Here is a 27,606-nt window from a genome sequence, read left to right on the forward strand (position 1 = left end):
AATTATTTTTAAATACCTTAGTTTAACATTTTTAAGTAATACTGTGTTTTGTAAGGCAGGAAAAAGTATTTTCATTTGTAACTGTAAGCCAACTGGTGAAAACAATTAGTAAACTTGAACTAAGTGAAGGATCTAGGAAAAAATTCATTCCATTCCAAAATCACAAATATGTGATCTTTCCTAATTCTTGTGACTTGCATGAAACCACATTCCAGAATGCCCCCACATAAACAACAGAAGGGCTTTTCAGCAGTCTCTTCTTTACCTGGTGGTGATGGCGCATCATGCTGGCACATTAAATTCCATCCTAGTATGTGTATTGTGTATAATAGGAGATAGATACAAATCATCATCTCATAATGAAGATTCCAACCTTTTTTCACAGCTGTAATGTCAGACTGGGTGTGACAATTTATAGTGAGATGGGATACCATGTTTCCTACCATATAATAATCTTTTCAGGTTTTTTAACCCTTTTCTGTTTATCACTTCTTGAAGAAAGAATGACGTTTGTCTATGATAAAAATGAGCCCGACATACTCCCTAGGTATTTGCATAGTATGAAAAAGATGACACCACTAAACACTATAAACAGAATTTTTGACAAGAGGTTCTACACATACTATACTTGTGAAATATTTTCATTCTCAGCCAAAGTAATTACTTTGGCATCTGAGGTGCAATAAAATATTGTAATGTTTTACAAATGAGCAGCATTTGTCATTAAAATCTTAGTCCTCAAAAGTTTGAGATGCTCACAAAGATTTATAATCCAGACTGATCTTGAACTACTGAAGATGTTAGATTCCTTGGTTACTGAGAGTTTGTCAAACCAGTGCATGGAGTTGGCAGAATAATGTCAACATCCATTGTGCGTGGCTGGGTGCATGTTTTATGGTCTGAGTATAGAGAGCAGTCTAACATCGGAATTTGGTATTTTTTTTACATGTTTGGGAAGAGCCTCACTATGTCTGCAGTCATTTTGAGTCATTATGTAATTATGAATGGGAACCTTTTGATACGATTATTTTCAACTGATGCAGCAAGATTGGAGGCTTCTTATTTGCCCAGTTCTTGTACTGGAGATCTCTAAATCTGCGGCTCTCCAGCTGATTTCTACTTTTTTTGGTTCTAATTTTCTTTCCAGTGATCTCTCCTATTCACTCAGTTCTCATCTTTGCTTGTACTGCCAATCTTGTACCTATCAATTATCCAATGTGGTAGCCCCAGTATACCTAATGTAGCAGCTCATCTGTCCAGGGTATGTCTCCATATTCTCTTTAAGATAGTTTCCTTCACGTGTCTGTTCACTGAGACTTTTCTTTTTCTTTTTTACTCATTGCATTATTTCCTTCTTTTACCATCTGCTGCTTAAAAATGTTTTACAGCAAACACACAGTTTCACATTTCTATTTACTCACGAGTTTCCTTTCTTTTGCTTGCTGATTAAGTTACCAGTTTTACCTCACCTCCAGTCTTGTTCCTTTCCCTTATCATTTCCTGTTGAATTTCCTAACCAAATAGCTCAGAATGCAGCCAGCTTCTTTGAGAGCAACCTGGCTTTAGTTCCAAGAAAAACAATGGAAGGTGATGACTATCTTTTCTCAGAGCAACCTCAATTTTCATATGCAGTCTGTAGAAAAGTGATTTCCATCTTGCCTGAAGGTAGCCAGGTATAGCCTGAAATACTGGCCACTTTGACAAGGAAAAAAAAAAATGAATTTGATGGCAGAAGTCAGGAAATGTATTTAAGTGAGTATATGCACATTTGCATTTTATTAGAACCGTAGCCATCCTTAACAGTTTAAATTTTTACATCATTACATTTTCAAGGTGAAATATTCCTTAATGCTAAAGTTACGATGTTCAAAATGTGTTTCAATGCAGTATCCTTTTTTTCTATTTATGACATCTGGGTATACACAGATGTATGTGTACAGAAAAAAGCAGGATCCCTAGATCACCAAGAATATGATTGCCAGATAGAACTGAGTGAAACTGAATACTTCTAAATTGAAATTCTTTCAAAATATTTTGAAGTGTGTTGTGGATTATGATAAGACTCTGCAAATGGGAAGGTCTCATTTTCATTTGTTGGCCTCAATTTCATTTGGCCTAGAAGCCTTATTTTAGATCCATTTGACGTGATGCACACTGAAGAAAATCCAAAATGTATTCCCCAAAGTCTACTCTACACTTGACAAGAGGAGGGATCTTATACAGGGTCCCTCTACAGGTTAGTTTCTGTGTTAAGTGGTTGGATTAAGACATTTTAATCTATTTGTCCTTGGTCCTCTGAGCCAAATTATGATTAATCACTGCGTCTTTCAGCCAGCCATTGTTGGCCTTTTGGTTGTTGAAGTAACCATGCAAGTAGCTGGCAGGGATTTCAAGATAGTCTAATACGTAATCTCTTTGTTGGTAGGTAGAAGTTAGTTTTCATCAGTCAGTCTGATGGGACCAGGTACATTACAATGTGCTTCTTATCTGTATAAAGTCTTTGCAGTCAGTTACTGAATCATATCTGTGTCATCACTTCAACCCTGTTGGCGTGAAAGTAAAAGTTCTACATTTTTTACTCTACTTTTATATTGGGAGTTGTAATCTTCCTTTCTGTTTTTTCACTAAATAGAAACTCCTTAGCAAAAAACAATGTAAATATTTCAGTAACTGGGTTAAAGAATAAAATATAGGTGTATTGCTCTGGAAGAATTTTCAAATAAAGAATTTTAAAGTTTTCTGCTCTTGAAGTTTTAAAGACTTCTGGCACTTGATATTTTTGCTGAGGATTTTTTAATTAATTTTTATTTGTAAAGTTACTCTTGTTATTATAAACAAGTTATCTCCAAACCTACATAAAATATTTTGGCAACACCCCTTTTATTTATCTGGTAAGCTCTTAGTAGTATAAAAAGTATTGGCCTCAGCTTTGTTTATGTTAAAAAATATAGAATAATTGCAGAAAAATGCTTTTGGATTTCATGAACTATACTGTCAAACTGTAAAATTAATGTCTCAGTTTATTATGGAAGTTTTTGTGAGCAGCTCTACTATTTAAGGCACATAACCTTCCAGACTTCTCAGTGTGCTTACATTTGTCATGTCGTAGTGCTTGCTAGTGAAGTGTAAGGCTACCAAGCCTAGATGGAGCCAGTAGGAAATGAATCTGTCTGCTACAGATACTTCAGACAAAATTATTAATGTTTAGTGGCAGGAAAGTGGCTCCCCCCCCGCAATGGATTGAATGATGACAGAAAGTCTCTAAGCCTTGATAAGGTTGTGGCCAAGCTGGCTTTTGGTCTAGAAAGTAGATAACGATACTCTGTCTTTCGGGTTTGTAAGGATGCCTGGTTTCATTTTCCTGTGTGTGTGCCAAAGTGTAACTTGCTTATTCATCTTACAGACCATCTTTAAACTTATTCATAGTTTGTATATGTTTGTCTCACAATAAATATGAGGTAGAAGGAGGTTAAAGTGCTGGAGAAATTTTTATTATGATGGAAATAAACTACTTTCTTTGTTATGGGTGACAATTATTAGACTCTGAATCTTATTAAGAAGCAGATTCCAAGACCTTAACCCTTGGACTTTATAAGTGACTGGCTGTTCATTCTCTTGTATTATTCTTTTTTTTTTTTTTAACTGATCCATGGATTGCCTACTGTTGTATGTTCCCTAGATGTTTTCTTATTGTTGGGGCTGTTTGGAAGTATATCCTTTCTGAAATAACACAAGCAATGCTTTAGCTAAATTTCATATTTAAGGAGATATATTTATGCGGTCAAGTTATGAACAGTCTTAATAAGTATTTATACAATCTGCCCTTGGCCTGATGTTGGATCTGCTGCTGTTAATATCTCTGCTCTTCAGATTGCTACAGTGGGAGTTAAGTAACTTTGGTTGTCTAGGCTGAGAAGACTAGTTTTTGTAAGATTATGTTCTCATTAAGACAAAATCAAGAAGTTATTTGGGAAAAGAAGTAACAGGCAAAAATTGCTAAAGGTAATGTAGCTGATGTTATCTTTCCTATCAAACTGATATGCTCACTTCTAAACCAGAAGTGACATGAGACGTGCCAGGGGTCAATAGCAAATGAACCAAAGTCAGTTTACTGAAAGAAGTGAGATAGTTTGAGTGTCAGTCTAGCAAAGAAGAATAGCACACTGTAAACTTGCAAATTATTCCCATCACATGTCACCAAGTTAACTATGCCACCTGGCTTCTTCAAGAGTGTACCATGTCCCTTGTCACCTCCATCTTACACACTCTCAGATCATGCCTTGAGTTATCTGTCCTGCTTCTGAGTATTTGGTTGCACTTGAGAGCAATGTCTCTATAAAGGGACCAAAGAGCCTCTATGACAGAAAGTATTAGTAGCACAGAACTAAGTAGTTTAAGTAAAAACAGATCTTCAGAACAATAAATCATTCTATACTCATGCCTGCCTTTGCCTAAGGGTCATAATTCTCAGGAACTGGGGAACACCCACCTTCCTTAGACTTTTTCCACAGCCTCCCCCGGTGGCAGCCTATCTTTCTACAAAGGGCAGACAATTGAATCCCTACCCCTTTCCTAGGAATGTCTTTTTAACTGTTTCATGTTCTTTGTGCTCTTTATTGACAGAGCAGCAGTGTCACTGTGGCCTGGAGCCTGGAAGTATGTCATTGTCTGCAATTGCTTCCCCTTTTGTGAAAGTTGGGAGGCTCACAGATTCATAGCTTGTATTGCTTTCTCCAAATGTCCTCTTCCCTCCTCCCAGTATTGAATTAGATCCATTAATTTCTTCATGAGGCTCTAACAACTCATAGTTGAATGGTTAACCCAGTCTTCTTGATATAACCACTAGGGTTCATAGAGGTTTTGCCCCTTTTGGTCTTAGGTTATTATCTTGCACCTCCACACTGATCGGAGTCTCACTGAAGTCAATGGGAGGTAGGGCAGGAAAAGCCTGAGCAAGAGAAAGGTAGGCAGGAATTTGCCACTGTGATAAATACAACTTGAACCAGGCATGAGTTGACAGAAGCAAGTTTTTTTCCTAAATCTTGTTAGTTTAATGACTGGGAAGATGAAGCATCATTTAGGGCCAGTGGAAAAAAAACCTAAGAAGTAGAGAAGAAATTGCCAGTGGCAATTAAAAGTTATTTTTCAACTGAATTAAGACTATTGCCCTTACTTCAAAGGTAATCTTTTGTCTCCTTTTCTAGATCTTCCAGTTTAAATGGTACTGTGTTCATATCAAAACACATACTTTTGCTCTTCCAGAAGGAGTAGGTTATTTTAATTTTACATTTAATAAAATCCTAATGTAGTTGAATGATCAGTCTTCAGAAAATACACTTGCACACTCTAGAAATTGATACCAGTTCCAATGGTTTTTGATGTAGCACTGCAGAAGTCTAATGATTGCCTTTGTCTCTGTATTTCACCAGTCTGGTGGATAAAATTCTTTCATAGATACAGCTGTAGATTTATACAGTTCCCCATGCTTTCATTTTTAACATGGTCATAAACTAAGCCTCCCAACAATGAGCCTTTGGTGTGTTATCTTTACATTTCTAAGGACATTTCTTTCTGAAGAATCATATATATAGATTGTATTGGCTTCAGTGAGGCTCTATTCAACCACTTGAATCCTCCTGCATAGAGAGCAGGGTGGGGGCCAAGAGACAGTAAGCTGTCCCAAACCCACACAGTGATTCAGTGATATGGTTGGAACTGGAACTGAGCGGCTGCTAGCTCTCAGCTTTGTCTTAAGTACATTAGGGAGTAATGCTTCTCATCTTCTGCATTCCCGTCGGTATGAATAAATGGGTTTAAACTCCAAGGAATTTCATGAAAGCTCCCAAAAACTTGAGGATTGCAACCTTAATAGTGAGACCAGAACCTCTTACATAATCCTAGAAAAATGGGTAGCACGAGCTTAAGGTTATCATTTATCAGTCTGGAGGTTGTGGATCATTTTTTCAAGCGCAATCTAAGGGGGACAGAAGTTCTGACTTCCTCACAGAGTGGCACTGTTATTAGCATTTCACTGTTTCAAGCAGAGACAGCTTTTCTCTAAATAGCTATTTCTCTAATAGAAGCAGAACATTTAGAGATGTTACACTGACAGTGCTACTTAACAGGGACTGCTTTTAAGAAAATAACCCCTATCACTGCATTATCAACAGTTCCGTTCTGTATGAGGATTTTTGTTTTGAATTAACGTGAGCCCCAGAGAGAGCTGTGCTGTCTTATGACCTGGTATGTTAGGCAAGCAGTGGGTAATCTGTCCTGGAAGGGGGATATTTAGATGGGACTAAGAATGGAACTAAAGATTCCCTGACATTTCCTGAAAATAACATCTGGATCTGTATGAACTGGCTTAGTAAATATTTTTGTATGTTACATATGCTGTCATTTGCATGAGTAGTAGTCTGAATACCTGCATATATTACATTGCTTCTATAAAACAGTCATTTTGATAACCTCAGTAGTACTTGTACAGTCCCCAGCATTTGATCCAGGATTTACTCCCAAGCAACATTTAATTTTCTTATTTAAATTATATCTATCAGTGAAAGGAGCCAGCTATAGCTGTATTTGGAAAAAAAAAAAAAAAAAAAAAAAAGAAATTATATGATAGTTGTGTTATTCCATATTTGACTTTGTAAGAGTGGCTTTTGGTGGGTTGGAATCTGTCTCACTGTTTGGAAAAGATCATGGGAAGATCAGTGTCACAGACACTTTTCCTCCTTCAGATGGACGTAGACATGAAGCAGAAGAAAAGGTGGCATTTTAGGAAAATGTGTTTGAATTTTACTTCATTCTATATCATTCCCATAAGCTTCTATTTAAAGCCATCACCACATTTTGGCTGCCACTTTTACTGAATCTATTTAAATACATTTTAAAGGTGAATTACTTGGCTGTTTGACATTTTTGTTCTATATTATGCTGCAGCAATCTATCTGATTTGCACTCAGATAGAAAGTGTTACATCTTGAAAATAATAGGTTTCAAAGCCTTTTTTTTCCCCACCTGTGCACATAAAGGTCTTCCTACATTAATAAAATATAAGGCCATCAAATGAAGAGAGCAGCTTGTTGGAAGTGCTGGAAAAGAACTGACATTTAAATTAATTTTTGAAAGTATAAATTTGAAACTTATGAAAAGAACGAGGTGTGTCTGGTGAAGTTGGATAAAGGAGCGATGAATGCGAAGGCAGTTTTTTTAATGTGCTTAGCAGACCCAGCTGGAGTCTTTCAAAATCTGGCCCTTACCACACACACAAAAAATATTTAAAAATAATAGTGACACAGAGTCTGATTCTCACATTGCCCTCAGTGAAATAGCAGACATGCAAGTGGTTTGGAGATGAACCGCAAGGAACCAGCCAAGGATATATCGTTTCTTCAATATCATTTTACTGTTGGAGTTTTTTTTCACTGTTGGATAATGATGAAAAGGCAGAGTATGTGCCATCTAAAGTCTATATTGTTGGCAAGAGCAAGCAAATATAGGAGTTACATTTTTATTTTCTACTTTCATATTTATAAATAATATTCTCTCATAAAAAAAATTACACATCTCTCACCAGTTAATACCATCATATAGAAAGTAAGTCTTTGAAGCTCAGAGAATTCATAACTTAAATCTGTATTATCAGTGTTTTAATAACCATGTGTGTTTGTAAGGCTCATCTACAAAATGAGTAAAAATGGTAAAGAAACATTTTACAGCATGCCATTGAACCCACCAGACCGATTCTGGCAGGCTCCCAGTCCGAGTATAGTCCTCAGCCTTTTATAGTTTGTTCCCTATCTACATGACAAAAAGGATGTATATCTCCTCAGAAATGTGGCATTTGGTGGCATTTCACAAGGCCCTGATTTGGTACTGTTTGCCAAGTCAGGAAGCACCAAGAAATAGACCCTCAGTTCTGGAACCTGCTTCTCTCTACATCCAAGCAGCCTGAGTGCATTCATCCCCAGTGATGTCATGTAAGACTTGCTGCTCACCCTTAGCTTTGGGAAGAAAGAGTTGTGTGCAGTGACATGCACTACCTTGGTTGTAAATCATGTTGTGTGTTTGTGGCAATTTTCCATTTTTATCTTAAGTTAGAGAGTGAAGACTGAAAATTGAGGTTAGGCTATTTTGACATTTTAAATACAAACAAAATTGGGCGAAAGGGAAGATAGCTTTGGGAGAAACTTTGTTTAAATTTTAGTTGAGGTACTAAGGTTGGGAATGGATGAAGTCATAAAAAGAGAGGGAGCTTTCTTAGTGTTTGGTATGAATGCTCTGAAAGGTAAACTTATGTCATCCAGTGTATTTTTAAATCCTGATACATTTGAATCTTCAACTACAGTTAAGTACGGATTGCTTTTATAACTAGAATTGATTATGATGTTGATTATTCAGAGTCTGATGGTATGGCAACAACAGCCACAGAATGCAAGTGCTGTTTTGTGCAGCATGCTAATAAAATAAGGGAATAAGGTTATCCACTTGTGTCCTGAGGCCTAAATCTGTAAATTATATACTTCAATGTCTTTGGAAATGGATTTGGTCTACAGGATTATTTATAAATTTTGTCTCTCTTCAGAGTTAAAGAAGCAGAGGAAGTCTGCAGGCAGAAAAAGGGGAAGTCGCTATACAATATAAGACCAAAACATGACTCTGGAATTGTAAGTAAAAACTGTAGCGATACTTCTGTTCCCCCCACTCGTTCTACCTTCTTCTCTTTGCGTTTTATAGGCATATTATTCTTAATGAACTTTCTTGTTCTGTTGGGGGGTTTTTTTGTTTTGTTGGGGTTTTTTTTAATGTTTATCATTTTTATAGAAGGTGTTAGATTAACAAACTTGAACGCTGCCTATGAATATTATTCCACAAAACAGATGTAGCACAAGCAAGAGCAGTGCATTATTGCCCCACCCTGCCAATCTCTCTGCATCCCAGTCTTGGTGTGGGATGTAACTAGAAGGCAGAAAGGCAGTTTCAGTCTCAAGCTTATTCAGTCAGTATTCACTCTTCTTTCTACAGTTACAAAATGTAAGGAAGAATTGTGATAGGTACACATTTTTCAAGTTGGATCCCTGTATGAAATACTAGTGGATTCTGTTCCACTGATCTGGATCTGCTTGGAATAAAAATATTAGAAAAAGATAATACTGTGTTCTCACCATTCTTCTGAAAACAAATAAATAACTTTAAAGACATAGTGGAGGAGTAATTCTAGTCATTCAACGAAACTTTTCCACTATGATTGCCTAAGCATCGCTAGGATCGTGACTGATTTTACAGAAAACAGATATTCCTCTAATGAAAAATTAATCTGGCACCTCACATTAATATTATACTTGTAGCAACTGCCCATCAATTATATTTGTAAAAAATTGTAACAGAAGATTTTTTTCATGTGTCTGTGTCCCTGTCTGTTCCCCTCCAGCATGATTTAATTCTTTTGTGCTTTGTAGTTGTGGCTATGTTACTGTGACACATCCTTGAAATGAAGCAGGTGGTAATTTACTGTATTCTAAGTAACATAATCTGACACGTGAAGAAATCATTTTGCATTTATTGTTTCTTATTCAGAACATTTAGAGAGAGTTAGCTGTGCTTAGTGCCACAAGAAATGTAAATAGAGTAACAGCTTGGTGAGGAATGATAAAGTAGATTTTATCACTTTTATATGAAACTGGATCAAGATGTTATTTCCAAAAAAGTCCCCAAAAAAACTAACACTGATTTAGATTTCTCCATCTCACCTATAACTTGCTGTATGTAAAGACACTGAGAGATTTTTTTTTTTAAGAAATAACTAGAGGCTTAATTATTTCTGTATTATTATTATTTGCACTGAAACTGCAACTTTCAGTGTTACTGAAAATTTGATAGAGTGAAAAGGAAAGTAAACAAAAATATTTCACAAGCAGTGTGTAGCTGCAGTCTACTTCAGTTTTAGCTTCAAAGGAAATTTATTTGTGGTCATTTCTACAGTAAGTATAATTGAACATTAGCGTTTGTATTTCTGTGCTGTTCATATTTGTGTGAGGTGGTTTTATGTATACTCAATTTTCTGCTTTTTAAAATTTATTTTATTTTTCAGAAAGCAAAGATAAGTATGAAAATCTGAGAGAAGAAAAGTAAAAGCCATTGTTACCTGGTTACCAAGACTCAACATGCCTGTGGGTGGGGAGTGAGGGGGAAGGAAACTACATCATCCTGATCATTTGTTTTCTTGACCTTTTTGAATTCACTTTTTGTTCTCTAGAGTTTTCTACCAATTGATGTGTTATTGTACATTCATTCATGAATGTGATCACTTTAATGGAGTGCCCAGCAATAGACTAGGTATGGACTTGGAACACCTTCCCCGTACTTTATATCTCCTTTGCCACTCAAAAATTACATTTTGTAAAGTGTATGGTATATTACAAATAGGCCAAGTCAGCATGCATCAAAACCAGCATCTGCATTAGTTCTGAACATGCTGAAAATTGCATTAAGTTGAACTTCGTAAGAATGCTACTCGATATGTAAAACATTTCCATTCCTACTGGCAACATCTGTCTAACACAAATACTTCATGGCACTGCACTTAGATTAGGGAAAGAAATGTTACTCCTAGTGAATTGTTTGTATCCGTTTCACGTTGGCATTTGTAGTTTGTATTTTGAATCGTTAAGTGCTGTTTATACAGTATAATCAATGCTTTCCCAACTTGTTTGGTTGCCCTCCATGACTAAATATTTGTGGAACAAGATGTTTACTGTAACTATCTTTAAAATCGATAAGGCAGCATACTTTTACTTCATCTTTTGCCAGATAGTGAATGCCAGGTGGTATGGGGGTCAGAAATCCAGAATTTAAAAAAAAAAAAAAAAAAGAAAAGCAGGAAAATGCAGAAAAGCACAGAGTATGATAGAGAGTATGAGAGATTTGGCTGTTATAGTTTGTTATTATATAAAGCAGCTAATACTTTTACATGAACTTTAGAGGGTATAGTATAGTTTTAACTGCGGATCACTTAAGTCAGACAGGCTTTTGGCCACATGTACATGACTTCCCTTTTGGAATTAGCTTTACAGTTAATTTAAAACTCCTTTAGAGAGCCATTAAAAGATGCACATGGGGATTGACATTTATGGAAAACAGTAGCCAATTCTAGTGACAGAACATAGACTACCAACTAATTGACATCAATTTCACACTTAACAGAATTGCAGACTTTTCCTCCAGGCTTTCAGTGTCCCTGACTAGGAGGTTAGTGATTGAAATCTGTGACTTAGGGCTTCCATTTTAGACCACATCCTTAATTTCTATTTGCAAACCAGAATTTACTATATCAGTTTTGATCTGCTCAACCAATAACAACCCCTTCCTCCAGTTCTAATTTAAGAACGCCAAACCAATCAGCCTGTTTGATAACATTTTTCTTTCAAAGCGCACTTTTCCTGAAAGCAGACTGTGTGTGCAGCTGAATTGGATGCATATGCTCACAACCTTGGAGCCTGAAAGACACTGGGGTAAGGCAAATGAGCTCTAACCTGCTGGGTTGGGTTATTCCCTGTCTAATCTAGCACATCAAAAGACATTCCTAGCTGTCCAGAGGCTAATATACCCTACAGGGTGTCATAAAAGGAAGTGCGAAATATGACCTCAGGAATCTGTTATTCTTCACGTATACCAAGCACTAGAAAAGATGGGTTTTTTCACTATGTGAAAAGCAAGTCTCCTGTTGCTGACAAACCTATGTGAAAATCTGTACTTGTAATAATTTCTGTCAGGGATATAAATTACCAAGAATGGAGTTCTAAAATTTTGTGTTGATGGGAGTAACATTACTATTTGGGGAAGTGAAGAGATTATTTGCTGTTACAACTAACTTATGGAAAAAACTTTAAAAAATAAAGCTATTTTAATGGCACTGATTCAAATCCATGTTTGTATTTATGTAAACAATAGTCTTTTCCTCTTAACTTTGCTCCTAAGTGCAAGGATACAGTAGCATGTTTTCATTTGTAGCCTTCCTGTTCCCTTCAGTACCTACAGTATGTAATTACTATACTAAACGAAACAGATCATCTAACAAAGATCACTATGTGCAATACTGTATTTAGTGTTTCTATTTCAATTTTTTTAGAATGTTAATTTATATGAAAATAAAAGGAATAATAACAAAATAACTGCCTTCTCTCTTCAATGTCAGGCTATGCTGTAGTGCTAGCAGCTGTTTGATCCCTAAGCACCACATCCCATTCAGGCTCCTGTGATCAAGAAAAAACCTTTGTGAGGGGATTGGTGGATGTGGGGCTTCTCTTTCCTTGCCTTTTGGAAGCATAATGACAGTAATTCCCAGTTATGTGGATATAGTACCTTTTCCCCAGGTGGTGGTAGCGAGGAGCTTCAGAGTCAGTCAGACTCGATGTATCACTCACTTCTCTGGCTTGTGCACGCCTTCTAGTAGTGTATTTAGCTCAGGTTTGTAACCCGTTCCTACTAATACTTTCTACGTAACAGCCTCATGAAATTGCGATTAGGGAAAAAACATGCATTAAAAAGTGTTATCTGCATATTGCAATGTCTTTTTATAGATATAGATATGTTTTATATCATTAAAGTGTTGCCCAGCAATCTGGTAGGACTGTCACATACATACATACTACCCTTTTCACTGATCTGCAACATGGATGCTAAAAGTTCTTTGCAAACCTTTCTCTCTGAAGAGCAGTGTCAAAGGCTGACTGCAGCTGGTGATACCATTGTTATGATCTGAAGATACAAGCTGCTACATAGGCTTTCCTCTTTCATTTTACTCAGGCCCAACCTCTTTGGTTAAACATGTCTCTCTTTTATGTAGCTTCTCTTCAGCCTGTTTTCAAACGTCCATAAAAAGTGAAGTAGCCCATTATGTGCAGCACCGGAGTTCACCCACAGCACTCCCAGAGTGGATTCCCAGCATAAGTTTCACTGCTGCTCTTTTTTTTTTTTTTTTTTCAGTGGCACTCAGCATTTTACAGAATTTTGGACTAATGTTCTTTTTCTTTAGGTGTGTTTTAAAGAGGTCACACATCCCACTGGTCCCCTCTCCACCCATTTACTGCAACATCAAGCATACTGCACTTTGAGTTGGCTGTAGTCCTACATGAGTTCTCGTGGACAAAATTCGGAGCCTTTGTTGATCACCAACACCATGTATCACTCACTGTTACTTAAACAAGTGCAGCAGCTAAATAAGGACTTTCATACCTGAGCAGCAGATGTGACTTACTAACAGTCTGTGTTTTTTATGAGGAGCTAAAATTCATGTTCTCTTGCTTCCAAATTAAAGCCTTTCAGAAGCATGGTACTTAGTCACGTTTCATGACACAGTAGTGGTTAGCTTTTTTTTGTAGCACCTTTCATCATCCCAGAGCACTTCCAAAACTTGGTTAAGTATTAACCAACAGTGGCAGTGGGAATACAAGTTACGTCATCTTCCATAGACTGGCATTTTTTCTTGCCCAGTTTTTCAATGATGTGCTTAAAGAGTTGGAGGCAGTTCCTAATTTCACTGAGAGAAGATATAGCAAGTCTTTGCATTGCAATTATTTTGTTGCATTCTGTAGGTTAATAAGCAAAGCTGAGTTTGTGCCAAGTCCATTATATCAGTTACTTAAGTTACATCAAAGTTAAACGACTATGGACAGAATGAGTGAAAACAGATGGAGTTGAGCTTTTCTGAGGATAGTGTGACAGGTCAGCAAAGGGAGGAGACAGAAAACCATGCCCCACACCATTCAGGTCTGCCACCCATCAGTCAAATGGGATTCATGTTACAGAACTGGTTTTCCAAGCCATTCTCTTATGACAGACCCACCTGTACCAGTGCTGTACCTGACATTCATCCAACCTACTTCTAAAGGCATCCAATGGCAAGTCCATTGCCTCAAAAAGATGGTCTTTTCCTGAAGATAAAGGATCCCTGTAGAGTCAACACTCTTTTCTCATTTATTCCCAGCTGCGGCTCAAATTTAAACTCTTAGAAACTTTATTTGTCACTAAGTCCAAACTGGGCCCTGCCAACATGGCACTTCCATGGTTAGAGCTTAGCATTTCCTGTCCCCTTCCATCCCCTGTCCCACACCACCACTCTAAGAAATACTGGATCTATCTGACCTAAAGCTGCTTTCATCTGCCCTACGAGACTTGCCTTGCTCTTGGATTGCTTCCACAAGGAGAAATTTTTTTTGGATTACAGCATACGCCTCTTGTATGGTGGTTCAAGAGTTGGGCAGCAAGAGGCTGGGAGAGCTGGAGCCTAGGCTGTACCACAAACAGTAGAGGTTCAGGTGGGTGCTGGGCAATGAAGCTACCTGCAAAGCAGGAGAGTGGTTAAGAGATAGGTGGAAATGAGAGGGGCAGTGGAGGAAATGGCTGCCTGAGTCCCTTTTGAGCCTGTCGACAGAGGCACTTGTGAATTCTGGGCAGAGGTCCCTGACCGCGCTTAGATAGCTAAAGCACAGCAAAGTAATTCTCAAAACCCAGCTACTAAAAAAAAAAAGAAAAAAAAAAAAAAAGAAAGAACTCCCCAAATCCATTAAATTGCTGAACTGTGAGAGGATTTGGCAAGAGATGAGGAAGGGAAGGGAGAAGAGAGCTCCTGCAGGTGTTAGTTATAGTGCCATAAAGACCATCGCTTGCTATAGCTCCCTTGCTAGTTGTGGTCTAGGTGCTCCCACTTATTTCAAGACTCATGACAGGCATCTCTTCCAGTCATGTACACGCTCAGCGTGAGAACTCTCTTTCCTCACTGAAGGTTTCCTTCAAGATTACTTTGAAACTACCTTTACTCTGGGTTGGAAAGAAAAAAAGCACTACCCTACTTTGAAGAGACATACGGTGTATAGATTCAAGAGCTGATAGCCACCATTAAAAATACTCTATATCTTAAGATACTTTTTTTTTTTTTTTTCTCTTTCTTCCCTAGGAGTAGTTTGATGCCTGTTACATAAAAGGCTCTAGCTATATTTTAAGCTAAACCACTTAGGTCAGGGTAATAGTTACTTCCCTTACCACAAATGATGCCAGCAGTTCAGCCAGTGGTTGAGCTTTGGTTGTCATCTTGTCAGTTAATCAAAATAAACAGAATTTGTGCATGCAGAATCAACTCCAGAATCTAGGATTAGTGCAATTTATTCTTCCCTCTTGCCTTGCAGGTTACCGGGGGTGGGGGGCAGGGGGAAGGTGTGTATGACAAGGGAAGAAGTAGGTAGGTTTTTCCCAAGCTGAAAGGGTGAGCCATCATTTACCTGTATCGGGTAGGTTCAAAAGGAAGACAGAGAATATACTGATTAGAGAGGAGCTGGACACAAGGTGTTGAAGCAAAGCCCGTACACCTGAATGCCATATAACCCTAGAGTAACTTTATTATTTAATCTATAATTTAATAGTAGACCTATAAAATAATTACATTATACTTAAAGCATTTCTTCATTTTTTGTTTTCATTTATAAAACAAAAATTAAATACAGTTTTAACCATTACAAGCTCAACCCAGTTTTTACATAAACACAGCTCCTAGAAGGAGCTTTAAGCTGCAGCATATTCATATTGCAAACTGGTGAAAACCCAGGCAGGGCATAGCTTAAAGATAAAGAATCTTGCACATTTTTTTTAACTGAAGTTACTAGGGTGCTTTTCTCTCTCTAGTCCAAAACGCCCGACTTTCAGTTCATTTCTTTCAAGAGGAGACTGTGATCCATGGAGTCTTAGTAGATTATAGCTTTTGACACCTTCATCCCCACCCCACCCACCCCAACACCCTCAAGCATAGATGAACTGTGCCCATTTGGTGGCTGGCACGGCGCTGTGGCGGTGCAGCAGTGACAGTCTCCACAGCAATCCCTGCGCGAGGAGTCTCCCTGTGCACTCCTGGCGTGCTGAAAGATCACAGCAGAAAAGCCATGGCTGTTCATGTAATAGGGCTAACAGACCAGCCAACCTCATCCTGCCCGTGCCAATCCCCATAAACCGCTTGGTGAGCTCTCGCGGAGCTCAGTCCCAAAAGCCTCTTAGAGCAGCCTGTCTCACATAATAGAGACCTGTGGCACTGAACCCCTGGCTGGCCAGAGTGCAAAACACGTTAACCCCTCAAAGGGGCTGCATGTGAAGAGGCTGGCGGGAAAGGGCTCCCGCAGAAAGCTGGTTTCACTAGATGCAGATGCTGAACTGTGAGACATGCATCAGGGAGTCGGCGTGTCATTTTTAATTTGTAAGCTTCAGACAATTGAGCGCGCATGGGCTTTGGTTTGGGGGAAGGGGATGGTTTGTCTTGAGACATAGCTGGGACTAATACAGATCAGAACTGCAGCAAATGGGATATACAGGACACGCTAAACTCCATCAACTGAATAACAACATAGTATGATTTTAAATGAACTGCAAGTGTTCACCAACACTGATTATGTAGGACTCAAAAACTGAGAGGACCACCAGTACTGTAGCAATTACAATTTACTCTCTCCCTGTTCCTACAGCTGTGACCCATCCCAGCAGTACTGAGTGATGGGTTTGTCCTCTAACACTAACATGTTAACATGGTTTCCAATCATGGGCGAGACACCACTCCCAAAACCTGATGACACTGATGTAGCTTTTGTATTCAGTCCAGCAATGACCAAATTTTGTCCTTCGAGCGACAGTGCTTTTATGCTTTAAGGGAAACATCGTTCCCTTGAGTATTCTCAGCTCCTCCCCCACTACACTCCCACCTTCCCCGGTCTGAGCAGGCATAAATATAAGGTCATAAATGATGTTGTCCTTTTTGGAGTAAGAAACACACATATATCTAACACACAAAACCCTACCAAAAGCCTAGTTCAACCATGTCCATTTTAAGCCAGGCAGCTGACCTAGCAACCAAATCTCTTACTCAACATTATTTTAATCTCTGGCATATTCTGCCACAAGAAAAATATACATGGCTAGGTCTATAATACTTTAAACAGCTGTTTACTATAGCTAGGTTACAAAATAAACACGGCTGTAGAGACCACGTGTTCAATATACTCTAACCACAACAGCATCAGAACCCACCCTCAGTCTGCTCTGTGGTCACAGCGGCTGACCCAGTGCCTCGCCCTCTTCCCCTCGCTTCTTATCTGCCATTCAGACAACAACCCCTGAACCGTTTGTCATTGCACAATTAAAGTTGTCCTAAAGAGATGAGCCTCATTGGAGAGTCTCACTTGCTTTTTGCACATTACTCCTCGTTACTCTCCCTCATCTGCATCCCCCAGACCTGGGCAGCACCACAGCACTTCCAAGTATGAGCAGCACACTCCGGACCAAAGCATGGGGAAGGCGTTCTCGTCTTGTGGAGGGGACTGGAGTGTAGGGCAGAGGGCTTTACTCCACACAGTGGAAACATTTAATGCTGGATTCAGCCAACTGGTCACTTAGATGATCAATCCCAACTTCTGGGAGCCTGCTCCACTCCAGAAGATTCAACCACCAGATGATAATAGAAATACAATGAAACTTTATGGTGAAGTGCCTAACACAGCCCATTAAAAAGCATTATTCCAGTAGGCAAGCGACAAGGAGCCTTTCCTTGCTGGAGAGATGCCTCCTGAAAGAAAACAAAACACAAAAAAAAAAAGGAAAAGAAGAAACGAACCAAAAAATGGACAGTCTGCTCAGTGGGAGAGAAGAGGCAGCGGTAAATCTGATGGGGACAACACCAAGCCGTAGCTACACGCCTGCTCTCACAGTTTGCCTGAGTTGTTAAGATTCACAGACATGCACCGGCACTGCTTGACCTTCTGAATTTTCTTAAGTCGGAAAGGTGGGTCCAGCTCAGGGCACTCCAGCTGCACGGTCGAAGAGGTGACCTTGTGTGGCTTGCAGAAAGCACAGGACTGGAAGGATTCCTCCTCCTTTTTCACATGCCGTGGGATGTAGAAGGAGTTGCACTGCCCATAGCAAAAGCGGTTGATGATGGTGCGGCTTATGCAGCCCTCCTCGCTGACAGTCTGCCGCAGAGGCTGTGTCTTGCACCAGTCGCTCTTGAGGTACTTCCTCTCGGTGACCACGAGGGCCTCCTGGCTGGAGGCCAGCACCTCCTTATTCAGCTGCTGCCTCCGCTCTGAGTGGTTGCTGCTGCTGTCTTTGTAAGGGGAGGGAATGGCGCCTGCGGGACGGTTTTTCCTGGTGTCTGTTACTTGAACCAGTGCTGCCATCAGAAAAACGGACAAGGCAAATTTCCAAATCATCCTGCAATGGCAACACAAGTAGCTGTTAGGAGAGATACATTTTCAAACCACAGAACTGTAATGGAGTTGAACTTACGCATGCTTTTAGAAGTGGAGATTTTGCCGCCTCTGTAATCCCACCACTTTTCCTAGGAGATTAGCTCTACTCTAGGGTGATTATTTATCATGAAGTGGCCAGGCCCTGTGGAAAGTCACACTGCTCCCCCCCTGCGCCCCCTCCCCCTGCCTCCCAAGCTCTCCAACTACTTTTTTTCCCCCATGGGGACACTGCTGCTTTGATCGCTGACGCAGTGATTTTACTGAAGCTTCAGCCAGAAAGGTTTCCTCCTTCTCTATGAAATCCTGGGCCAAACAGCTGGGCAAGCTCCTGGCTAGCAAAGGCTCAGGAGACTCCTGCCAATACTGTCACAGCTGACTGGGGGATGGTGGCGGTAGAGGCAGGGAATACCAGGTTACACAAGGTGAACTCCCGCCTGCCTCTCCAGCCCCCGAGTCACTGCCCAGCCTCATTCCACACAGAAGTACTGAGAGGTGTCCAAAAGCATATTTTTATTGTTTTAAATTGCTTCTGAAGTTTCTTGGGGCTTTTATGGCACTTACAGACTTGCATTTGTTGTCTTTGTGGGAGGCCGAAAACTTGATGGATTTATTCTTGCAGTAAGAGGAAATGCTTAAACACAACTTTGAGGACTTCATTATTGCAACGCCTCTTAGGCAAATGGTTTAAGAAGGTTTGTAAACAGGAGAGAATTCAGTATTTATTTTAGATGTTAAGGAATAGGAGAGTTAAGGAATAAGCCAGTTGCTAGGTTAAAATAGCCAGTTGGCAAAAATATTTTTTCCTACAGTTGTCTATTAAGATTTCTTGTTCTGTGGAGCATCTCTTACCAGCTCTTGGATTTTAATCAACCACTTGTCCAATTCATTTTAGTAATGTGTTTCGATGCACTTCCAGGATATCAGAATAGACATACTAAATTTCCTCATAAACTCGATGCTCACCAGTGAACTGCCACAACTCATTTGACAGTTCATTTCACCTCATTCTCCCTGGAAAGGGAGAAAAGAGGGTCTCTAGGTTGCCAGAAGTGAGTGCAGCCCAGAAACTTCCACTTCAGAGGCAAGGACACTTCAAGCCTTTCTAAAAGTGCTCTGCTCACCTTTGTTCTTAACGGACTGCATTTTTATAACAGCTGAAAGACTATCCATCTCTTCCCAGAAAATCTTCAGATCCTTGCAAGTAATGATTTTTTTCCCTATAGAGTGATGCCAAGACAAAAAAATACCACTGCACAGGCAAATATAGGTATGTTGAACACTGTAGACACCGGAGACGTTGCATAGGTATCCTAACATGAAAACATGCCATTTTCCAAACAGACACCAACAGATAAAAAAATGTTTGGAGCAAAGAAGACAACAGCAAGAACAAGTACTTCTCACTTAATAAAGCAGACCTAATGTATTTCACCCCCATGGAGATAAAGGGAAGGAACTACTGTGGCAGACTAAGTGAGATAACATACCTTTACACGATTTCCTAAGTTTATGAGATCTCAGTGTCAGGATTTGACCAGATTTCTAAGGGGAGAAGTTTGAAGTGCTGAAGGAAAGGGAAGTGCTAATCCTATGGATGTAAATGGAGGATGTTCTGCTGCAGAGTTAAATTTCACCAGACTCTGTGATTGAAACAGAACCACCTTTAAACGAAAACCAGTATGTCTAAAGTCCAAAGAAGCTCATTCATCTGCAACCATGCCAGCTGCCCACTGACACCCATTGCGGCCATGGGTACTTTAAATCAGTGGCCTATTTTCACACTGCTTAGCATTCAGCGCACAAGCCCAGATGTTTTGTCCAGAGTCTTTAAATGAAGCAAGACTAGACTTGGCTTTGCTCACAGGTATTGTCGCCAAGATCATTGGATGTCAACCCACACAGCCAGGCCAAAACCTAATCAGGTAATTAGTTTCAGTTGAATATAGTGTTCCATGCTTCCTTTCAAACCATTCCCATGTTATTCTGCACTGATGGCTACATTTCAGTAGTGGATAAAACAACTGATCCCCACTGGTTTGTGTTTTACATAGAAAGGGGAGAACAAACCCCAGGAGTTACAAGCCTACATCTAGAAAAAGACAGAGGTGAGCTCTCCACAAGATGCTGTATGCCAACACTCCTCAGGTGTACTCTTCTACTCTTCTCTTGAAATGCAAGCTCACAAAGTAATTGTGATAACTCTACTGTCCTTTGGCGGCGGGGGGCAGTCCTTTTCATAAGGGATATCACCTCTCCTGTCTCATTTCTCTGGTCCTGAGGGAAAGAGTACAGTACAAGCCAGAGGCACATCAGAAGGAGAGACAGACTCTTTCCCCCACCCCTTCCTCTTTTCTTTGGGAAACCCGGTCTTGACACGTCCACATTTTCTTATCACAAAATGCAAGTTGAAACTGTTTCCCTTTCATGTCAAGGATGAGGTCAAGTAGAAATCCTATGTAGGAATTAAGGAAAGTTGACAGAGAGCTAACAACTCAAAGTCTACAATATGAAGAAATATAGTGGCTTTCTAATTACTGAAATAGTTTTATGTAGGCATGGAGAGCCATTCAACAGAGTAAGTAGGATTTATTCAGTAAGTCTATGTTTATAACTAATAAAGCATTATTAATCAAAGCCACTATTGTAAGGTTATAAACCAAACACTGCAGTACATGTTAGCAAGTACTTCTACAGACAGGTGGGAACGCACCACCTATATCTGTCATTGATCCTTATCAAACTTGTACCTTAAAATGTTTACATAATAGAATAATAATCTATTTAACACTTGCAGGTCAAATGTGCATCCTGTCAAATCGTGGAATTTCTAATCACAGGGTTGCCCCTTACTAGCCTGCAAATCACCCCTTTCTAAGCCCTGGTACACAAACCCCCTATTCAAGCAAGTAAGGGTGCAAACAAGGTCACCTGGTGCCAGCAACATGCCAAGGAATACATATATTTTCAGTGCTCACATGCAAAGAGAAGAAAAACCCCGGTATTCTCAGAGAAACAGAACATTCTGGTAAGCTCAGTCTGAATGCAAACAACATGGTGAAGGCTGCCTGTCTGCAGACAGAGCAGGATGAGAAGAAACACAAAGCGTACTAGAGGAGAATCTGGCTTCTGGCAAGAACAGGGCAGTTCTGTCCTACTTAGATGTCACAGAATTGAACAGCATGTGGCTGAGACCAAGCAAGTGAGAACTGCCTCAGGAGACCAATGCCTCTAAAACTTGCACAAACGCCAGCCTGGGCCCACCGTTTCTGATGCACTGGGGGGCTCCCCATGGCAGAGCTGGTAGAAGCTCCTGTGTGAGAGTTTTCAGCTTCTTCAAGCATCACTGCCAGTTGCTGCCAGTTCCGCCCCGCCCTTTTTTCCCAGCATGTGAGCTGATGCAGAAAACAACTTCAGCTTTGACTAGATACCAAACAAGGCCTAGCTGTATGTTAACATTTCACCTGCTAAGTTTTTATCTCTTTGAGATGAGGAAATCAGCATCATGTATGAGTTCATAAACTCATCAAACCCGTCATGCTGGAGCTGGGCTATCAAATACCCAGGAGCGTAAAAAATACTTGGCCTAGGAGGGAAGAACACCAAGATCCAGCTCTGTAATCCAGCGAGGTCAGGGCACACAGCTAAGAGGGAAAGACCCAGGATCACTGCGTCTGTCCTTAGCTTTATTTCTTGTTTGTATCCAATTACTGTGTAACATAAAATAACTACCAAGGCAGGCTCCCTCTTGCATACCGACCTTCTGGCCCTATAACTCATGCATTCTTGAAAGCAATCCAGCTCCGGAGCAGGACACGCAGCAGTGTAACCCCCAAAATAGCCTATCGTTTCGTGGTTAGGGAACTTCTCTGGGAATTGGAGTATTGGATTTGACCTCAGAATTCAAGTGCATCACTTTGGAGAAGTGCCCCAATGCAGAAGTGGGTGCTATGGTGGGAACGAGAGGGCAGAAGGTAACAGCAGCACTCATCTCTGCTAAGTGACTGCTCCACCATTTCCTCTGGTTTTCAAAGGTGTGAGTTCAGTTTCTAAGCTCAAGATGCAGTTTCTGACTAGGAATTCCAGTTTTGTAGATCAGCCTACTTCAGGGTTGCAGGTGGACAGAAGGAGATGATGATTTAACTGGAAGGTCACTGTGGTATTTTATGTTAGCTGCTCGGGAAATCAGCAGGTGTGAGACCTATTTGTTTTAGCATGCAACACCTACAAAGCATTCGGCATTACCAACATTCCTGGAAGCATCCAACTCTGATACAGATATGTCACACAATCATCTCATCTTCATCACGCCTTCCTGGGAGGGGTACAGGAAAAAAGCCATAGCCAATGGTTTAAAAAAAAAGAAATCTGCAAAACCTGTTTTACCATGGATCTTGAGAGCCTACCTGTTTAGCTTTGTCACAGGATGGATTCAGCCTGTAAATACATGTGGAACAATTAGTACTATAAACCTATCCTACACCTATCAAAAGCACTGCAACAGCCAGTGAATGGGAAGATGATAAACAAATTTAGAGACAGTTTACTTCTTGAAAATTTTGAATTTAAATAACAGCTGAAGAGTTTGCCTTGGAAGAAGGTTTCTCATCAACTACCCAACAAAAGGCAGGAATTACAGGCTAGGTTAAATCAGGTGTGGTTCCGTGGCATGGTACATACACGGCCACATTTGATCACCTGCATCACTCTTACGTTTCCATCTTGCAAACTTGAGAGACATAAGAGTTCTCCTTTGGGATCAGCTATTCAGGTAACTGTAGGAATCCCTGCTACAAAAACTTTTCTACTCCCCACTTGCTTTCATATTAGACCTAGTCAAAAAAGAATATGTATAAACCAGCTGAACGTATATTAATGTAAGAACATGGTGTACATGGTCAGTTCTCAGCATTTAAGATGGGACATAAGAAGTGTTCCTTGAAGACAAGCCAGGCAGTAACTTTTCAAAGAACTAAAACTTGGCTTCAGCAACAGATGCAGGAAGCCAGGAAATATCAGATTCTCTACCAGGAAGCCAAAAATGCTATTTATTTAATTTATTAATGGTTAGGCATGATTCTAATGGTACAATGTTCAAATAAAGACTGTACAAATCAGGCATCTTTGTGCAAGGGAGGCATTTGGTGCTAACTTCTCCCTTTTAAGTATCCTTTGGAAACTATTGCTCCTGTTTCTCAACAACGTCAGCAATAACTGAACACTGTACTGTATCTTTTCACGGAGCCATGGGCCTCTTAGTAAATCATTCCATCATTAATAGATTCTCATGATTGATTTGCCAAGACTGAGGCCAGCCACAACAACAAAACATGTAGGAAACGGGGGGGGACACTTATAAAAACCCTCAGAAAAAACAGTACTGCAATTAGAATGTGTAATTCAGATATTCAGATACAAAATCACTGCATTTTAGCAGTAATTACCATATACTAGGAATACTAAGCATCACTTTTAAAAACCACTGCACACAACACCAAAGGGAATAATTGTTTAAAAAACAATAGTTAATGCCATTACAAGCAGAAATTTTTCCATTCTTGCCCTCTAAGAACCTTCTATAGTCATTTGAGAGAAAGCTATTTCGTTGCATCACAGCCCTAGCAGTAGGTGGTAAAGGGAGAAAACATTCTGTTCAGACTTAATAAACTCCTTGTACCCTCACTGGCTGGCTTAGATGAAGATCCATTCTCCTGTCCCTCCTCCCATCTTCCAGCCACCAAGGAGTTCCATCCTCCTCTCTCCTTCACACCAGCACCTTTACCCTAGTGAGGCCCAAGCATGCCCACGGGGAACACCATGAAGCTGTGAAGGAAACGGGAAAGGTCTGCCTGCAGGCTGGACACCTCAGGAACTGTACTATCCTGTCCAGGCTCTTGTTCTGTTTTGGAAAGGGGAAGGTGGGTTGGGTTTCACTGATGCCAGTCTGTGTTCCTCAGGAGAAGACAGCCTTTCCCCCAAAATGCCATAACTTAGAAGTTCTCCTTGTCAAGACAGTTCCTGAAGACACTGAATTTAAAATACTGAAAAACAGACTACATCATAGACAAAACCAAAGTACATAGAACAAAGACACTGGTGGGGACAGTCTATGCTAACATAAATCTAGTTGAAAAAAAACTCAGAAGGATTTTGCTTCGTATTGATTTCGGCTCTCTAAATTTTCTGCAACCAAGAGCTTTATCTTGAATTTTTTCTGAAGAGGTTGGGAGTTTAGAAGGATTCCTGGTCCATACACAAAAATACAAGAGGAATCAAGGACTCAACCAATTACTCACATCATATCCAGCAATGTACAATGTGTCAGATATATATTTTAGGTCAGAAGCAATTATGAAGAAAACTTGAGGGCAAACTGACCCTTAGCACTCAACCCATCCAGCTCGAATGATGAGGTTTTCCTTCATATTTTGTCCTCTTTCTTATCTACCTTTACTGCCTCCAGAAATTCATGTTTATAAGCATTGAACCATGCCTTCTTTCAGGAACTTGACACAAGCTCATTTGAAATAGGTTAGAATGCAGCTATTCACTTTATCAGGGTTAAGAGGTCACATTATTCCAATGCTCTTCTTCTTTGCACTGACATCCTGTCAGAAAGTACATAGATATAAATATTGTCTTACTGATCTATGGTATTAGGTTCTCCACAGGCTGGATCCTTCCTACCTTACATAGCTTCTAAACCTGTGCCTTGCTTTATTTTTCTTAAGTAGTATTAGTATTGAAGGAATTGAGAGGTGTCTAGGTTTTTAAAGCCAGAACAAGGAGATTGTGAGGGAAAGTCACTGAAGTTTTCATAAACTGAGACACCGGTTTTTATCTATTATATCCAAGATCTGCATTAGAATTCCAGAAGGCTGGAGAGACAGGAGGAGGTGTTGTTGAAGCCAGCCCTGGTATTTTTCTCTGAGATACGTTCACTAACACTTATATCCATGATAAGTAACAATGCTTCCCAAAACCCACATATAATAAACGCAATTACTAAGACCTTCACCCAATAAGAAGAAAACAGTGAAGGAAACCATGCTCCAAGTTGGGTTCTTTAATGCTAAATGTTAGCCAGATAATACAGTGAAGTGAGACACTATCAACTTCATACTGCCCTGTATTTATCAGTAGCAAAGATTTGATTACACAACTGTGTCAGCATTTATCATTTTAACACAGGAAAAGTAAAATAGAGAGGACAAAGAAAACCTGCAGGAAATCTAAAAGCTAAGTCATCCTACAGTAGCTCTGGTAATTCAGCAATGCCATTTTTAGAGGAATGTGAATACAAAAAACTCCTACTGAATACTAACAGGTAACTGGACAAAGGCTTTATGGAGTATTGTTGTGATTAAAACTCCTAAATTTTGTTGCAATTTCAGCTTCAGGAACTTGTGGTTTTAGAGCCAACCACAGACAAATGTCTGCCTGGTGAGCACATGTGAATTGTCCCAAGCAGAGTGAGATGTCCTACTCAGAAGTGTCTGAGTAGTCATCAGTACTGGCAGCACATGCAACACTGGGGAAAAAAAGGGGAGTGGGAGGAGGGAAAAACCCACAAAATAAAACCAGATTTCTGCTTGCCGTCCATGAGGTTGATTTTCTTTCTCCCAACCTGGTTTTGGAGAATGCTACAGTCAGGGGGTGGGAGGAATAAATTAAAGAAAAACTCCATGGATACAAGGAGAATAGCTTTTTGGAAAGGACTGAAAGTTAGTTCTCCTGTGAATCTAAAAAAATGTCCCTTTGCAAGAGTGAACCAGGTTGAAAAGTTTCTTGTACTCCTTCCCAGTATTCCTCAGTTTTTCAGCACGAGATAAAGAGCCCCAAATAGGCAAGTCAGTTCTGTTTGCACATGAACATTTTGTCCAGCAAGCAATAATGGCCTACATTTAATTTTATTCTTCTGTGCAGAAGGCAGCTAGTACACTCCCATTTGGCAGCGTTTCATTCAGGAGAAAACAGCAGACTTCTGCCCTTGGGAAACTAAAAACTAAATCAGAAGGGAAGCGGTGGCTTGAGCAAATGTCTTCATTTGTGACCATCCCTCAGCCTGTTGGAAAGGAGGAGAGTCAACACAAGAATGGGGAAAGTTCAGCATTTAAATACAATAGCTCATTTCATTGCTTCCTCACTGGAGAATCAATACTACAAAAGACTATTCTGCAATGAGTAGTCTCCATTATATTTTTGTTGTTTGCATTACAACAGAACATAGAAATCTCATCCAAGACCAGTGCCTGACTAAGGAGCACAACTTCAAATGCTTGTAGATTAACTGGGTGAGCAACATATGGCAGGACCAGAACTGAGCACAGAGGGGAAGTGAGTTACCGGAGGTCAGAAATTAACTGAGAACGGACCATTTCCAACGTTTTTCAGTTGCACCCTATGGCACTAATGCTCTCCTTTTTGCTGCTCAATCTAGATTTGTTACCCTTAGGCAAGCTTTTCTTTAAATATATTATACTTTTGGATGGAGCTAGGAGCTTTATTGCTTTGTAGCTTCCAACAATGCACTACTTCCAGAGTACACAGCTCATTTTCTAGCTCACCATTAAGGGAGAAGACTATTAGTCTTCAATATACATGCATTATTGTACTTGCACCATTCCCAGAAGCGGGCATTCGGATGAGGTCTGTTCTAGAAAAAAAAAGAGGCCTGTACATTAAAGCATCATAAAAGTGCTCAAAAGAATTTCTGCTTGCTTCCCTTAATGGTCAGAAAAATGCAATTACTTTTAAAAATCAATAGGTGGCAGGTAATCTTGTATATGAGAAACACTAGATAAATCAACAGAGAAGTAACATATAAATTTTCCAGATTCTCTGGTAGATTCAGATACTTGTATTCTTTCAGGCTCTCTATTCAAGATGCTATCCTCAGTTACTAAAACTCTAAGTAGTCATGTTCCTGTTTGAAAAATCAAAAATGTTATTGATGATCTAGTGTTTATATTACGAACTTTTGTAAGCCAATATCCTATTTATAGAGCTGAAATGCAGATGGCTCAAATAAGAATTGCTCTTATCTCAATATCCTACAGGTTAGTCTTTCTATTAGGTAGTACGCATACACACCAAATCTCAGCTCTATATCCCACAGTTTTCCAATATGTCACTTGCAAGAACCATTGCAGCTGTATTTTCATAAAGTTGTCCTAAAAATGCACAGATTTATTGCTTCAAGAGTTTTTCATTTACGTTTATCGCTGCTTAAGTTTGCCTGACAAAGCATGAGTCCTCCTGACTAAAACTTAGAGCAGTTCTGGGACAGAGTGCAGAGGACCCATGCTAATGAGCAAATAAAACAAGT

General features: G+C 39.7%; 2 protein-coding genes across 2 annotated transcripts in view; one reads left to right on the forward strand and one right to left on the reverse strand.

The window, feature by feature from the left end:
• FMN2 (formin 2) overlaps positions 1-12,152 on the forward strand; it is a 166,245-nt gene extending 154,093 nt beyond the window's left edge. Inside the window, exons 17-18 of the mRNA XM_074896831.1 lie at positions 8,588-8,669; positions 10,094-12,152. Of these exons, the coding sequence (XP_074752932.1) occupies positions 8,588-8,669; positions 10,094-10,120 (109 nt within the window). The 3' untranslated portion in view covers positions 10,121-12,152. The remainder of the gene's footprint in view (positions 1-8,587; positions 8,670-10,093) is intronic.
• Positions 12,153-15,795: 3,643 nt separating this feature from the next.
• GREM2 (gremlin 2, DAN family BMP antagonist) overlaps positions 15,796-27,606 on the reverse strand; it is a 39,347-nt gene continuing 27,536 nt past the window's right edge. Inside the window, exon 2 of the mRNA XM_074925471.1 lies at positions 15,796-18,243. Coding sequence (XP_074781572.1) covers positions 17,736-18,242 — 507 coding nt within the window. The 5' untranslated portion in view covers position 18,243 and the 3' untranslated portion in view covers positions 15,796-17,735. The remainder of the gene's footprint in view (positions 18,244-27,606) is intronic.

This window comes from Athene noctua, chromosome 1 (genome assembly GCF_965140245.1).
Source record: "Athene noctua chromosome 1, bAthNoc1.hap1.1, whole genome shotgun sequence".
NCBI classification, from domain to species: Eukaryota; Metazoa; Chordata; class Aves; order Strigiformes; family Strigidae; genus Athene; species Athene noctua.